The sequence below is a fragment of the Bos indicus x Bos taurus genome, chromosome 7 (genome assembly GCF_003369695.1).
Source record: "Bos indicus x Bos taurus breed Angus x Brahman F1 hybrid chromosome 7, Bos_hybrid_MaternalHap_v2.0, whole genome shotgun sequence".
NCBI classification, from domain to species: Eukaryota; Metazoa; Chordata; class Mammalia; order Artiodactyla; family Bovidae; genus Bos; species Bos indicus x Bos taurus.
The window spans coordinates 94,253,446-94,269,960 of NC_040082.1; the positions used below are offsets into that span (position 1 = coordinate 94,253,446).

Sequence of the window (16,515 nt, forward strand, 5' to 3'; positions counted from 1 at the left end):
TGCTCTGCAACAAGAGAAGCCACCGCAACGAGAGGCACATGCCCTGCAACACACACCCAGTGCAGCCAAAAACAAATAATAAATAAATTTTTAAAAAGGGCTTCCCTGGTAGCTCAGATAGTAAAAAAAAACAAAACCCGCCTGCAATGCGGGAGACCTGGGTTTGATCCCTGGGTTAAGAAGATCCCCTGGAGGAGGACATGGCAACCTACTCTAATAGTCTTGTCTAGAGAATTCCCATGAACAGGGGACCTTGGCGGGCTACAGTCCATGGAGTTGCAAAGAGTCAGACATGACTGAGCGACTAATGCTATGCTATGCTATGCTATGCTAAGTCGCTTCAGTCGTGTCCGACTCTGTGCGACCCCATAGACGGCAGCCCACCAGGCTCCGCCATCCCTGGGATTCTCCAGGCAAGAATACTGGAGTGGGTTGCCATTTCCTTCACCAATGCATGAAAGAGAAAAGTGAAAGTGAAGTCGCTCAGTCGTGTCCGACTCTTAGCGACCCCATGGACTGCAGCCTACCAGGCTTCTCCGTCCATGGGATTTTCCAGGCAAGAGTACTGGAGTGGGGTGCCATTGCCTTCACAATTAAAAAAGAAAACATAAGACATGGGAATTCTCTGGGCGTCCAGTGGTTAAGAATCCGTACTTTCCCTACTGAGGACATGGGTTCGAGCCCTGACTGGGGAGCTAAGATCCCACAAGCTGAGAGGCATGGCAAAAAACAAACCCATCAAAACCCCAAAACCAATAATGATAACAACCTCCCCCAAAACATCAGGCAAGCCCAGATTAATGGACCTCGTACAAGACACCTGGCTAGCATTTCTCTGGATTGTCAAGGTCATGAATAGTAAGACGAGACAGAGAAACCCTCACAGACCAGAGAGACTAGGAAGACAGGACGATTGAAGAGAATGTAGTATCTGAATTGGATCCTGAAACAAGGAGAATACTAATGAAAGAACCAAACCAAACCTGGTGAAATCTGAATAGAATCCAGAATTGGGTTAATAGTACTGGACCAATGTTAGTTCCTAAGTTGTGACAAATGTATCGAGGTCCTGTTGAGAGTCCCTTGGACAGCAAGGAGATCAAATCAGTCAATCCTAAAGGAAATCAACCCTGAATACACACTGGAAGGACCGATGCTGAAGCTGAAGCTCCAATACTTTGGCCACGTGATGCCAAGAGCTGACTCACTGGAAAAGACCCTGATGCTGGGAAAGATTGAGGGCAGGAGGAGAAGGGCACCAACAGAGGATGAGATGGTTGGATGGCATCACTGACTCAATGGACATGAGTTTGAGCGGACTCTGGGAGATGGCGGACAGGGAAGCCTGGCGTAGTGCAGCCCATGGGGTGGTAAAGAGTCAGACACGAGTTAGTGACTGAACAACAAGACATTAACATGAGGGAAAACTAGGTGAAGTGTATATGGGAGCTCTCTCTGCACTTTTCTGTAAATCTAAAATGAAAAGTTGCCAGGAGGACAGGGGTCTGCCCCCCACTGGAGGGGTAGGAGAGTCCTCAAATAGATAGTTGTATACTCTAAGTTGCTCCCCCAGGTGGCTCAGTGGTAAAGAATCTGTCTGCAATGTAGGAGACCCAGGTTCGATCCCTGGGTTGGGAAGATCCTCTGTAGGAGGAAATGGCAACCTGTTCCAGTATTCTTGCCTGGAAAATTCCATGGACAGAGGAGCTGGGGTTCAGTCATGGGGTCGCAAAGAGACACGACTGAAGCAACTGAGCATACTCCAAGTTAGAGTCTATTGCCAAAATGCAGCAAAACATTTCACTTCCAAGTTACAGATCTGGTCTCTTTGAAGTCTGATCTTGAGTCTTACTCTAATGGTAAAATCCCTAAGTAAGCATTGGTTTCACCATAGTATTAGCATGGATTCTTTTTTTCCTGCAACAACAACAACAACAACAAAAAACCATTAAGCTACCCCTTCTGCCTGTCTTGCATTTTATTCTACACGTGGTTATTTGCTGGTTTATGCTAGCCAAGGACAGCAATCCACAGAGTTCCATCCTTACATCAAGGAATGGAATCTGATCCTGAGCGTCTAGTATTTTGCCTGTAAGTCTACTGATAAAAGATTGTTGGAAGCCAGTCATAGAATCTGAAGATAAACTCTAATCTCTCCTTTGCTATTTTGGGATTTTCACAGAAGCCAAGAACTCATTGCAAAACATTTTTGCGAGTATGAGTGCTTATATTCCATCCAGGAACAATGCATTTTTGCTTGGTTTAGAATTACTGGTAGCTCATTTTAAAGCAAAGGAAAATCCACTGAGTGCGTGTTTGCTGTCTTTAGAACTGTTTGCCAAAATATGGTATGAAGATGTTTTCATCTTCCTACTATTTTAAATATTATTGTACAGAGCCATTATCGATGCCATTTTTTTTTTTTGTAGGAAAAAAGCCTTAAAAAGTGCTCCAATTATTGACATTAAGTGCATCAAACAAAGTGTCTTTGGCATATTAGACTTTTGCTCTTCTGTAATTTAATTTTCTTTTAAAATATAAAATTTTGCCTTTGTTGTTGTTTAGTCACGCATTCATATCCAACTCTTTGCCACCCCATGGACTGTTGCACGCCAGGCTTCCCTGTCCTTCACCATCTCAACTTTAACCATTAACATTAACCATTCACCATCTCAACTCTAACATGAGTCTGCTCAAACTCATGTCCATTGAGTCAGTGATGCCATCCAACCATCTCATCCTCTATCATCCCCTTCTCCTGCCTTCAATCTTTCCCAGCATCAGGGTGTTTTTTCTTTGCATCAGGCATTGGGGCTTCAGCTTCAGCTTTAGTCCTTCCAATGAATATTCAGGATTTCCTTTAGTATTGACTGGTTTGATCTCCTTGCTGTCCAAGGGACTCCAAGAGTCTTCTCCAGCACCTCATTTTGAAGGCATCAGTTCTTTAGCACTCAGCCTTTTTATTGCCCAGCTCTTACATCTGTACATGACTACTGGAAAAACCATAGCGTTGACTATATGGACCTTTCTGGGGAAAATAATGTCTGCTTTTTAATACACTGTCTATGTTTGTCATTGCTTTTCTTCCAAGGAGCAAGTGTCTTTTAATTTCATGGCTGCAGTCACTGTCCATAGTGATTTTGGAGCCCAAGAGAATAAAGTCTGTCACTGTTTCCATTGTTTCTGCATCTATTTGTCGTGAAGAGATGGGACCAGATGCCGTGATCTTAGTTTTCTGAATGTTGAGTTCTAAGCCAACTTTCACTGTCCTCTTTCACCTTCATCAACAGGCCCTTTAATTCCTCTTCACTTTCTTCCATAAGGATGGTGTTATCTGCATATTTAAGGTTATTGATATTTCTCCTGGCAATCTTGATTCCAGCTTGTGCTTCATCCAGCCCAGCATTTCATATGATGTACTCTACATATAAGTTAAATAAGCAATATGACAATATACAGCCTTAATGTACTCCTTTCCCAATTTTGAACCAGTCCATTGTTCCATGTCCAGTTCTAACTATTGCTTCTTGACTTGTATACAGGTTTCGCAGGAGGCAGGTAAGGTGGTCTGGTATTCCCATCTCTTGAAGAATTTTCCACAGTTTGTTGTGATCTACACAGTCAAAGGCTTTAGCATAGTCAATGAAACAGAAGTAGATGTTTTTCTGGAATTCTCTAGCTTTTTCTGTGATCCAACAGATGTTGGCAATTTGATCTCTGGTTCCTCTGCCTTTTCTAAATCCAGCTTGAACATCTGGAAGTTCATGGTTCACGCACTGTTGGCTTGGAGAATTTTGAGCATTACTTTGCTAATGTGTGAGATGACTGCAATTGTGCAGTAGTTTGAATATATCTGTGTATTTATTTAAAAATATTCAACTCTGCAACAACATGGATACATTTCTCTACTGGATCAGTACTGGCTCAGTTCTGGATCTCTGCCCTCACCCTTCCTTCTGCCAACTTCCCACCTGCACCTTGAATTTGCTGCTTGAGATAGAGCCCTCAGGGCTTGATCGTGGCCTTCCAGGGAGGTTCCAGTATCCAGCAGACCTCACCCCCACCCCTCCCAGATGAAGAGATAAGGAAGTCAGCAGAAACAAGAAGTCACTTGCTGGTCAGGAAGATTCCCTGGAGGAGGGCATGGCAACCCACTCCAGTATTCTTGCCTGGAGAATCCCATAGACAGAGGAGCCTGGCGGGCTACAGTCCATGGGGTCACAAAGAGTCAGACACTACTAAAGCAAATTTAGCACTCACCTGCTGCTTAAAAGGACTTTAAGATGCTGAAGACTTTGCAAAGCCTGGGTGGCTTCTGCTGGAGAGCGTTCACAGGGTCAGAAAGCAGGTTGGATATCTTTGGAGAGAAAGCTCCAAATGGGTCCACTCCTGACTGCAGCAGCCAACAGGCCTGCCGCCAGCAAAAACTACTCCGGAAAACGGGAGGAATGAGGAAGAAGGAAAATGCCCACGTGTGGGGCCAAGCAAGGCAGAAATGCAAAACCTGTGGCTCAGGTCTTGAGGAGGCACCTGCCCCCAGGATGGAGGGACCGCTGTCACTGTATGGCCCACCCTGGGGCCAATTCTCTGTTGTACTCGCCCACTGATTCTCACCTGGGCAATCCTAGCCCCCAGGGGACATTTGGCCACATCTAGAGACATTTTTGGCTGACATGACTCATGGGGCAGGTGTTAACAGCATCTAGTGGGTGGAGGCAAGGGATGCTGCTCAGTATCCTGCAGTTCACAAAACAGCCCTCCCCTCCCTCAACAAAGAATGACCAGGCCTCAAAGAGCAATAGGGCCAAGGTGGAGGAACCCTGCAGCAGCCTGAATTTGCAACTAGCATGCAGTTGCCAGTGCCTCCTCTCTGCCCCTTGTCAAAAAAAGCGAAGTTCTAAATCTCATAAAAGACCAGAGTCATCTCCCTCCAAGGCCTTTGGAACCCAATACTTTTTCCTGATTTCTGTGTTGGGTTTCACAGTGGTAAAAAAAAAAAAATCTGCCTGCCAATGTGGGAGACACAGGTTCAATCCCTGGGTTGGGAAGATCCCCTGGAGAAGGAAATGGCACTGGGAAATCCCATGGATGAGGAGCCTGGCAGGCTGTAGTCATGGGGTCACTGAAGAGTCCGTACATGGCTTAGCGACTAAACAAAACAAACAAAATGTTTTCCTGAGCAGAGACTGTTCTGGGAGGCAGGAAATTGCCTGTTAATGGGCTGATCCTGCCTCCTCCTCTCTCTCTCCCTCCAATTCATATATTACAGACCTCACCCCTTTCACTACATCATGCCTGCGTGCATGCTAAGTTGCTAAATCATGTCTGACTCTTTGCGACCCTACAGACTATAGCCTTCAGGGCTCCACTGTCCATGGAATTCTCCAGGCAAATATACTGGAGTGGGTTACCATTTCCTCCTCCAGGGATCGAACCCAGTTCTCCTGCATTGGCAGGCAATTCTTTACCACAGAGCCGCCAGGGAAGCCCCATCAGGGCATCATAAGGTGGCCTTATTAAGCTAATGTATTTAGTTCAGTGAGGTCATACTGACTTAGGGTTGGCCCCTAATCCTCAGGCAAAGGGGGATTTGAGGCATGAACATGAGTGTGGGGAAAATGCCACATGAAGACCATAGTTCTTCTGGCACAAACCATTGGACTTCCGGAAGCCAGGAAAGACACTTGGGATGGACCCCTTCCCAGCACCTGTAGAGGGAGCTGACACCTCGATCTTGAACTTCTCCAGAACTCTGAGACAATGCATTTCTGTGGTTTAAACCAGCCAGATTGTAGCTAACTAATACACTGCCTGAGTCTGGATTTTGCCAACAACGAAAGCGAAAACTTAAAGGGAATCTGGGAGTCCCAAACTTCCCTGGTGGTCCAGTGACTAACACTCTGCACTCCCATGGCAGGGGACCTGGGTTCCATCCCCGGTCAGGGAACTAGATCCCACATGTTGCAACTGAGAGTTCACATGCCACAACTAAATATCCTGCATGCTGAAACGAAGATTGAAGATACTGCGTGCTGGACCTAAGATCTGGTGCAGCCCCATAAATGAATTAATAAGCACTTTTTAAAAAAAGGAACTTGTGTGGGGCAGTCCAAGCTAACCAAATACCCCTGCTCTTAGGGATGGATTCCTGGTGACCTCCAGGAAGCCATGGTTGGCCTGAGCTGAAAGGGAGGATGCAAAGATGGAAGGAGGCCATGGGAGCAATTTAAGGGAAGTAAGGCAGAGGAAGTGGCTGCCATCCAGGGCGACGGGCTGGGCCACCGGACTCACCAGAGCTCAGAAAAGGTTTGCCGCACATAGGGCAGCTGGAGTGGCCAGAGAAGGTTCCTCGAGCCAGCTGGTGCCCGTTGATACATTCTTTCCTCTCTCGCGCATCCTGACCTTTGTCCTTCTGATGCACTGGGGTCTTCCCCTGTTGGGGACAGAGGTGGACCTTAGAATGCCCTGTGTGTCCCTTCCCACTTGGAATCACAGGGCTCTGGGACCAGGGACATCCTGGCAAGCTGGAGAAGGCAGAGAGGGTCCCCCCAACCCCTGGCCCAGCCCTCTGACCTTCTCCTTCTGCCTGGTGACTCGATTGCGCAGGGAGCTCAGGCTGCGTTTCACCTTGGTGCCCCTGTCGCTTCTCTCCGTCTTCCCCATGCTGTCCTCACTCCTAAGGGGTGGAGAGTTTGGTGAGGAGGGTTACAGCAGACCCAAAAGGCCCTTCTGGCCAGTTCTGCATGTCACTCCTGGGATCCACCTGGAATCTACCTGAGGCCCCTCTATCCTGTTCCACCCTTGCTGTGGTCCTGAACTCTCTCTCTCCTCTCACTCACTTATTCACTCAAAACACATTTACTGGGCTTCCCTGGTGGCACAGTGGGTAAGAATCTGCTTGCCAATGCAAGAGATACAGGTTCAATTCCTGGTCTGGCAAGATCTCACATGCTGTGGGGCAACGAAGCTGGTGTGCCACAACTACTGAACCTGTGCTATAGAGCCTGGGAGGCACAGTGACTGAAGCTCAAGCACCTAGAGCCCACGCTCCACAACACGAGAAGCCACCGCAGTGAGACGCCCGAGCACCTCAACTAGAGAAAAGCCTGTGCAGCAACAAGCAACGAGTGCAATTGTATATATATACAGACATATATATAGGTATAGTATGTATATACTATAGTTTGCATACAGATATAGTATGTATAATATATAGATGTATATATAGAGAGATAGATATAGATATCTATCATATATCGTATATATATAGAGAGAGAGAGCTTCCCTGGTGGCTCAGATGGTAAAAGAATCTGCTGCAATTTGGGAGACCCAGGTTTGACCCCTGGGTCGGAAAGATCTCCTGGAGAAGGGCATGGCAACCGACTCCAGTATTCGTGCCTAGAGAATTCCACGGACAGAGGATCCTTGTGGGCTACAGTCCATGGGGTTGCAAAGAGTCAAACACGATTGAGCAACTAACACTTTCACTTTCATATTCATATATAGGGCTTCCCAGGTGGCTCAGTGGTAAAGAATCCACCTGCCAAGCAGAAGACCCAGATTTGATCCCTTGATCAGAGAGATCCCCTGGAGAGGAGAATGGCAAACCACTCTAGTGTTCTTGCCTGGAAAAATCCCATGGACAGAGAAGCCTGGCAGGCTACAGTCTACAGGGTCTCAAAGAGTCAGACCCGACTGAGTGACTGAACACAGACACACACACACACACACACACACACACACACACACACACACAACATTTATGGAGGTTTGCAAAGTTCCAGCAGACTTGGGGACTGGGTTTGCCTAGGGGAAAGTGACATGGTCTCAAGCTTGAGGTACCTTGATGGACCTTGTCCATCTCTGCCTCCTTCCTCTGATTCACACCCCCTTCCTATCTTATCAGCCTGAAACTCTGTCCATTCTTCCCATGGGATGTCTCTCAAATCCCCCTGCCCTCTTCCCACCCAACACTCAAGCCTTAGATCTTACCTCTTCTGGATGACCAGCGTACTCTCATTTAATAAATAACATATTAAGTCATTGCATGTATTTATTATAATACATATAATACAAAGAACCCCAACCCCTGCAGAATCGAGTCCCTGGAGGGAGATTCCATGCCTCTGGTCTGCACCCTTGATGGTGCTCACCATCACTGGTCACCACAGAGCTGTGGACTTCTGCTTCCCAGCAGCAATCTGGCCTTTGCTGACTCCCCTCCCCTCCTTCCAGCCCCACCCCGACACCTTTCCTGTGGAAGGCACCCAATTCTTTTCCCCATCTCATCTCAGCATACCGGCAAACTCCTACTTTTCCATTGGAAACCAGCTCAAGCTGTCACCTCCTCTGAGAAGTCTTCCCCTGCCCTGCCAGGGAGTATGAGGAGCCCCCTGCCACCCCCACTGTTTCTCTGGTGATTCCAGTAAGAGGATGGGGCCCCAACCCCTCATCCCATCTCAGGTCCCTGCCCTCTCAATTCAGTGCCTGCCCCGCCCACAGCTCAGTACTCACTCAGACAAGAACTCAAACCAGGTGAGGTTCGAAGCTGCTCCTCCGGGGCAGACCGACAATCGAGCCCTCTGCCGGGCCCTGCAAGGTCAAAGGGGACAGACAACAGGGTCAGCAGCCCTTCCCCTGACCCCTAGCGGCCCCCTCATCTGTCCCCTCTCTCCTAGGGCTCCTGTGGACAGGTGTGCAGCCCATGACCAGGGATCCTGTCATCCCTCCACGTGTGGGCTTGGATACATGGTCATTGTGATGGGTTTTCCAGCAGAGGGTAGTAACAGGTCTTGGTCAAACAAAGTTAACATGTTGGGAAGATTTTTCCAACAGACGGCAGCATTTTGGGAAAGGGCCGCCTTTTCCCGTTTGTGCAAAGGTACAGCGTGGCTAGCGGCAGCTTGCTCCTGTGTCCTGTCCTTCCCCACACCTGTGCCTCCTCCCACCTCTCCAGTCCTCATTTTCCTCCCATTCCTCCCCATCCTCACACATGTCCCCTCTACCCGTCCACTCTTCCACCTGTCCCCACACCTGTCTTCCCATATCCGTTCCCTGTTTGCGTCCCCCATCCCTGTCCACCGTCCCCCTACACCTGCCTTCTACATCTGTCTCACACACCTGTTCCCCCACACCTGGCCCCCTATCCACTCACCCATGGTACTGTCGGAGTTCTTCAAGCACCTGCTGGACAATCAACCTGAGCGGGGGGGTTGGATAAAAATAGTCCACAGTTGCCCCCAATGACAGACATTTCCCCAAACGAGCTGTGAATGCCTGACCCGGCCCTGGTCCTGATGCAACCCTTAACTGGAAGGCCCAAACCCTCTCCTGATACTGTCGAGAACCTTCTGAGGTGCCGGGAGAAAGTTGGTGTGGGAGAGGAGACTGAGGTTATTAGAGGGGGACTGTGGCTGGCCCTCAGAGAAGGCAATGGCACCCCACTCCAGTACTTTTGCCTGGAAAATCCCATGGATGGAGGAGCCTGGTGGGTTGCAGTCCATGGGGCCGCTAGAGTCGGACATGACTGAGCGACTGCACTTTCACTTTTCACTTTCATGCATTGGAGAAGGAAATGGCAACCCACTCCAGTGTTCTTGCCTGGAGAATCCCAGGGACGGAGGAGCCTGGTGGGCTGCCATCTATGGGGTCACACAGAATCGGACACGACTGAAGCGACTTAGCAGCAGCAGCAGTGGCTGGCCCTGCTCACTTTTATGGGCAACGATGCTACATCCTTGCATCCCTCTTCCCCAAACCTTGACCCCCTTGGCTGTCCTGGGGGTCCCTCCCCCACCTAAGGGTCAGACACTCACACATGATTCGGCTCCACATGATCCTTTTCCATGCACTCCAGCACCGGGGGGTCCAGGCCTGGAAGCAGCCCCCACCCCAGGAGACATAGGTGTGAAAGGTGCCCTGGGGCAGGACCAGCCTGGCATACAACTCCTGAACGCACCCCTGTAGACCTGGAGCCGGTCCAGATGGGGCTTGCCATCCTCGGGGCGAGGGAGAGTTGTAAACAGGACAGACAGCCAGGGATGGAAGCGTCCCGGGTGTGTCATGAGCTCACAAAGGGCGAAACGCTTTACACATATTAGGTCAGTGGACTCTCAAAGTGACGCTAAGAAGATACTCTGATTGTCTTTCTTAGCGACAAAGTGGAGGAGGTTCAGAGACTTGTTAGAAAGTGGTAAATTCCTGGACTTCCCTGGTGGTACAGTGGTTAAGAATCTGCCTGCCAATGCAGGGGAGATTCCGGGAAGATTCCACATGCCTCGGAATGCCTCGTGTGCCACATCTACTGAGCCTGTGTTCTAGAACCCTCGAGCCACGTGCCAGAACTGCTAAAGTCTGTGCACCCTAGAGCCTGTGCTCCACAACAGGAGAAGCCGCTACAATGAGAAGACCATGCACCGCACTGAAGAGTAGCCCCTGCTTGCTGCAACTAGAAAAATCCTGCACACAGCATAAAGACCCAGTGCAGCCAAAAAATAAATTAATAAATAAAAATTTTTAAAAAAAGAAAAAGAAAGTGGTAGCTTCTGGTTTGGCCTGTAGGTCTTTCTGTTACCAGAGGAACACAAGCTCTTCAGATAGAGATTCAGAGAAAAAGAAGGAGACAAAGAAAGACACAGAATCAGAGGAGGAAGAGAGTGTTGGAGGTCATTCCAATATTGTGCCCACCTTGGCTTGAGAGTCCCCTGGGAGGGTGAGGGGGAAGGGCAGATGATGGAGGAGCCATGTCACCCCTCCCCCAGCATTCTGCCCAATTCCTGCCGAGGGGATCCTAAGCCTCCTCCACTAGCCCCAACCAGGGGACCCTCCAGCAGAAACCCCCTACCCCACTTGTTTGAATGAAGGAAACCCCCAGGCTGGGCTACCTTGAACAGCTGGAGGTGGCACTTCCAAAGCTGGAAAGATTTCCAGGGAGCTGATCTCATCGAAGGACACAGGAACAGACCGTGACCTCACTCTTTTCTCGGGGCTGTCACATTCCTGCAGGGAATAAGCATCTCGCTAAGCCCAGAGGCAGCCTGGGCTGCAGGCAGTTTCCCTGGGTTGAGGGTCCCCAGCCTCCAGCTGCAGACAGGGGCTACCCTCAGCCTTGGGGCACAGGAGTAGGGATGGGTCTCCACAGCAGCCGAGGGCTGGAGCCAAGGACCGTACCAGCCAAGGACCACCCCCCAGCTGTGGGCTGGAGTTCTGGAATTTTGAACCACAAATTCCAGCCATGGCCAGAAACTCCCCACCCAGTCATGGTCAAGGGCAGAGATGCCCCAGGTGGAAGCTTCAGCTCCGAGTGTACATTCTCCAGCTTTGGGCTAAAATCCCAGACCTGAGATGAGTTCTTCTCCGTTGCAAAGTTCAGTCACAGACAGGGCTTCCACCCAGCTGCAAAGATTCAGAGACAAGCCTGAGTTCCCTAGCCCAGGGGATGGCGCTTACAGCCAAGGATCTCAGGCCAGCAAAGGACCTTCAGGCTTGGTCTGAAGTCTTAGGACCCAGCGACTTCTCTGTCATGGGTGACACCTGCCATGATGGGTTGGTCCCCCCAGCTATGTGTAAGGCACCCCAGGGTCCCACAGAGGCAGCTGCTGGGCGCATAGTTGTGTTATTAACTGGGGTGGTTGGGGGTTGCACCAACCTTGCTTGGTTGCTCTGCGGGGGTTCCACCCCCAGGCAGACACCCTTGGGTCCAGGCCTGCAGGCCCTCTCCTGGCAGGTTCAGAGCGAGGCTGGCCAGTGTCCGAGGCAGAAAGGGCCCCTCATTCACAGCTGAGGATTCGATGCTGAGCCTGGTGAAGATCAAGAGGGAGTCAGGTCTCTACCACTGGGCTGTCGCCCCAGCTCCAGCATTCGAAGCACAGGGGCTGGGGGGAACCCTTGGGTGGTCCTGTGATGGGGGCAGGGCACAGACAGTGTTCCAGATCTCCCAGCACCAGGGGGGTGGACGGGAAACCTGGCTAGAGGAGTTGATGCTGAAGTTCCATTTGCATCACAGGTCCACTGCTCTTTTTACACAGACTAGATGAATATTTGGGGAAAACTGTGAGGGGTGGGGGCTTCCCAGGTGGTGCAATGGTAAAGGATCTGCCTACTAATGCAAGAGACATAAAAGACTGGGTTTCAGTCCCTGGGTCGGGAAGATCCCCTGGAGGAGGACATGGCAACCCACTCCAACGTTCTTGCCCGGAGAATCCCATGGACAGAGGAGACTGGTGGTCTACAGTCCATGGGGTTGCAGAAGAGCCAGACACAGCTGAAGTGACTGAGCACACAAGCATGTGAGGGGTGGAGGGAGAAAGAGGGGTGGGGGGAGAGTTGAGGAGGGCCCACAGCTAAAGCACTCCACTGTTTGAGGCTGCCCCTGCACTGTGTGGGTGGTGCCAAGCACCTATCTGTGTTTCGAACAGAAGTGCCTCTGTGGTTCTGTGCTCGCATATGCAAGGGACACATTTAGGCGTCTCTGGGTTTGAGCAGGAGGAGGGTGCATGCCTGTGTGTGGGCATGTAGCCCCCGTGTGCAAGGCCAGGTGTGCTCATCTGGGTCCAAGCATGCCTGCCGGCTTCATGCAGCCTCCAGGTTGACCTGGCGGACGCTCCTTCAGCGTGTGCTTGCTCACCCGTGCACACAGATGCATGTGCCCACACGCATGTGTGCACCTCCGGAGGGGGTCTCTGGGGCTGCCTCTGATAGCACAGACACCTCTGGTGGCCCTTGAGCTAGGTGACCCAGAGGTGGTGGTGGGGGGTGAGGAGCAGCGTGTGGCCGCCCTGGAAGGTGTGTCCCGGAAGGCGGCGGCGCAGTGGGCGGCTGACCTCTGCCGGCTCTCAGAGCAGCTCCTTGACCTCTCCCAGCTGCGTCTCCGAGCAAGGCCCTGGGACCTCGCAGCGCTGGAGAGGGGCGTTTCTCCTCGGGGCGTTTCTCCTCGGGCTTCTTCACTAGGGGGGCCACTGTCTCTGGCTCCCCCAGGCTGGCTGTGTGAAAGGACTTCGAGGCCCAGGTCCTGGAGATACTCACTGCCCTGAAGGGCCCCCAAATCCAGGCTGAGGTCCTCTGAACTCTCGCTACCGCCGAGCAGCCCTGGGATTCCATCCTCCTGGAGACAGATGCGGAAAAGGCCTTGACCCACAGGCAGCGAAGACCCCCACATCCAGACCCTCCACACCATCCCCTACTTATCCAACCTGGGCTCTGGGCCCAGCTCTTGGCAGGTGGGGTAGAATGAGGGTGGTCCCCTCAGTGCAGGCCTTCAAGGCCTTAGTCCTCAGAAAAGGGGTTGGAAATTAGGGCTACTGGCCCCGACTCGACCTCCATTGTTGAGTTTCTGTCTGATCATCTTATGAAACAGGCCACGTAAATCCTGTCCTCTGTCCTCTCTCCTCTGTCTGCCGGCTCACCCAGCTTGCTTTAAGCCTCTTATAAGATCATGTGTGTGAATGCAATTTGTACAAGTGCTGTACTCCATAATTTGGCCACCTGATGCAAAGAACTGATTCATTGGAAAAGACCCTGATGCTGGGAAAGATTGAAGGCAGGAGGAGAAGGGGACAGCAGAGGATGAGATGGTTGGATGGCTTCACCAACTTGATGGATGTGAGTTTGAGCAAACTCTGGGAGTTGGTGATGGATAGGGAAGCCTGGAGTGCTGCAGTCCATGGGGTCACAAAGAGTCGGACACGACTGAGCAACTGAACTGAACTGCACGCAGTATCCTTGATGCTACTGGCTGAATTTCAGGCAGTATTGTGGCTCCTAGGCTTTCCCCAGGGCTGCCCTTAGGGGTCTCCTAGACCCTAAGTCTCCCTCCCAAGCCAGGATGAGAGTGGAGCACGTGAGGAAGCTACCTCGGGCACAAAATTGTAGGGGGTACCCCCAAACTCAGAGATCAAGAAAAGCGTATTTTCACACTTTTTTTTTAAGTTTGTAATTTTCATTTTTTTCTTTTTCCTTTCTTTTTTGTTTGGCCACACCTCATGGCATGGGAAACTTCCCCCACCAGGGATCGAACTGGTGCCGTTGTAGTGGTAATGCAGTCTTAACCACTGGACCACCACTAAGTGTAAGTAATTCAGTCGTGTCCAACTCTCTGCAATCCCATGGACTGTAGCCTACCAAGCTCCTCTGTCCGTGGGGTTCTCCAGGCAAGAATGTTGGAGTGGTAGCCATTTCCTTCTCCAGGGGATCTTCCCAACCCAGGGATCAAAGCAGGGTCTCCCGCATTGTGGGCAGGTTCTTTACTGTCTGAGCCTCAGGGAAGAAGCCCTAAGGACCACCAGGGAAGCCCCTAATACAACAGTAACAAAAAACCCAACAAACTTCAATATAGTGCAGAGTTCCATGATGAACAAATCATCAAAGTGTTACGACATGACAGGGACTTCCCTGGTGGTCCAGTGGTTAGGACTTGGCGCTTTCACTGCTGGTCTAGGAACTAAGATCCCACATGCTGTGTGCTGGGGCCAAAATTTTTTTAAAAGGCGGGGCTTCCATGGTGGCTCAGAGGTAAAGAATCCGCCTGCCAATGCAGGAGACACAGGTTCAATCCCTGATCCAGGAGGATCCCACATGCCTCAGAGCAACTAAGCCTGTGCGCCACAACTACCGAGGCTGTGCTCTCGAGCCCTTGAGCCACAGCTACTGAGCCAACGTGCTGCAGTTATTGAAGCCTGTGTGCCCCAGAGCCCATTCTCTGCAACAACAGGCCACCGCAATGAGAAGCCTGTGTACTGCAACTAGAGAGTAACCCCTGTCGCCACAACTAGAGAAAACCTGTGTGCAGCGACCAAGACCCAGCATAGCTAAAAATAAATACATAAATAAATAATTTTTAAAAATTAAGACATGACAGTATTGGACCCTGCACTTCGCTCACCTCACCCTATTTCCAGCCCTCCGCTCCATTGTACCAGAGAGTAGCTTGGAACCTTTGAGCTCCTAAATCCCTTCCGATACCTTCCCCTCCCTCCTCAGCCCAGTATTTACAAAGGGCTCCAGGGTCCACCGCCTCCTGCTTCCAGCCCCTCTGCAGCCTCACGTTCCCACCCACCCAGGAGGCAGCTGTTAGACTCTAAAAATACGTAGAGGTAGATGATAACGCCACATCCACCAAAGCACCAACCAGTTGCCTCCCCAACAGTTATTCAAGGGCCTTATTCTTAATCCCATTGCAGCTCTTACCAGGGGGTGTTGTTGTCCCACTTCCCAGATCAGGAGGCTAAGGCTCAGGGAGAAGAAAGGACTGTGCAGCCTCGGGTCACACAGTTGGTAAATGGCAGAGCCAGACTCATACTCTGTGGGATCTGTCTGGATCCAAGCTCTATGCTCTTTCTTGCTCTACTTCCTCCTCTATTTCTTTTCCTAGTCTTTTCTTTGCCCTCTCCTCTCCCTGTCATTCATCCTTTTTTTTTTTTTTTTCTTCCCAGCCAGGGCACCTGTTTTTTCCTTTCCCTGGAGAATCTCTTCTCCTAGGCCATCCAGAGGCAGTCTGGTGAACTCCTATTCCTCCTTCAAAACCCACCTTGGGCATGCCCTCCAGGCTGCCTTTCTGACTCTTCCAATCTAAATAAGGTGTCCCTCCTCTGGGCTGTCAGGGTCTGCAGGATAAGGACTATTCCTTTCCAGGCTGTTGTGACGCTGTCCTCAGACAGGCTTTGGTGGGTAGGTGGGTGGTCCGCCCCCCATGCTACAGGCAAAACCAACCCTGAGATGTGGCCTTAGGCATCTGTGTGAGCTCAGGCAGTCCTTGATGGACTGTCCCGATTGGTGGCCTAAAGGGCCCACTGAGCAGACCTGCCACCCTTGATGGTTTCTACAAGAGGCTCCCAGGATAGAATTGCCAGATAAAATACTGGACACCCAGTGAAATTCGAATTTCAGATAAACGACTATTTTTTTTTTTCTAGTGTAAATAGATTACAAACATTGCAATATTTGGCAATCAGTTCTAACTGGGCATCCTGTAATTTTATTTGCTCAATTTTGCAAGCCTACCTATCCATGGGCCATTTGGCCGGTCATGGGCAGTCTTTACTAGGAAAGGGGGAACAGGGAGGTCCCTACTAATGCTTGGTGAGGGGAATTTTCAGAGAAGCAGCCAATTGAAAGTGGAAAATACCTGGACTGCCCTGGTGGTCCATTGGATAAGAATCTACCCGCCAATGCAGGGAACATGGGTTCAATCCCTGGTCTGGGAAGACCCCACATGGTGTGGGCCACCTAAGCCTGAGTGTCCTTACTACTGAGCCCACGCAGTCTAGAGCCCACACTCTGCAACAAGAGAAGCCACCATAATGAGAAACCCATGCACACAACTAGTGAATAGCCCCTGCTCGCTGCAAATAGAGAAAGCACGTGTGCAGCAATGAAGACTCAGCATAGCCCAAAACAAGCAATAAATATATAACCAAAATTTTTAAAAGAGAAAGAGGAAATACTTGCCAGCCAAGAGCCAGGCATTTGGTTGGCTGGGGATCTTGGCTGGTGGGAGGCAGGCAGCAGTGTCCATACCTG

General features: G+C 50.6%; 1 protein-coding gene across 2 annotated transcripts in view; it reads right to left on the bottom strand.

The window, feature by feature from the left end:
• The window catches only part of ARHGEF18 (Rho/Rac guanine nucleotide exchange factor 18), a 101,341-nt gene that overhangs the window by 58,994 nt on the left and 25,832 nt on the right, over positions 1-16,515 (bottom strand). For both annotated transcript variants that reach the window (XM_027547620.1, XM_027547619.1), the window contains 8 exons: positions 12,822-13,102; positions 11,648-11,798; positions 10,884-10,998; positions 9,816-9,873; positions 9,155-9,199; positions 8,515-8,592; positions 6,574-6,676; positions 6,292-6,433 (listed from right to left, as the gene is read on the bottom strand). In XM_027547620.1, the coding sequence (XP_027403421.1) occupies positions 6,292-6,433; positions 6,574-6,676; positions 8,515-8,592; positions 9,155-9,199; positions 9,816-9,873; positions 10,884-10,998; positions 11,648-11,798; positions 12,822-13,102 (973 nt within the window). The remainder of the gene's footprint in view (positions 1-6,291; positions 6,434-6,573; positions 6,677-8,514; positions 8,593-9,154; positions 9,200-9,815; positions 9,874-10,883; positions 10,999-11,647; positions 11,799-12,821; positions 13,103-16,515) is intronic.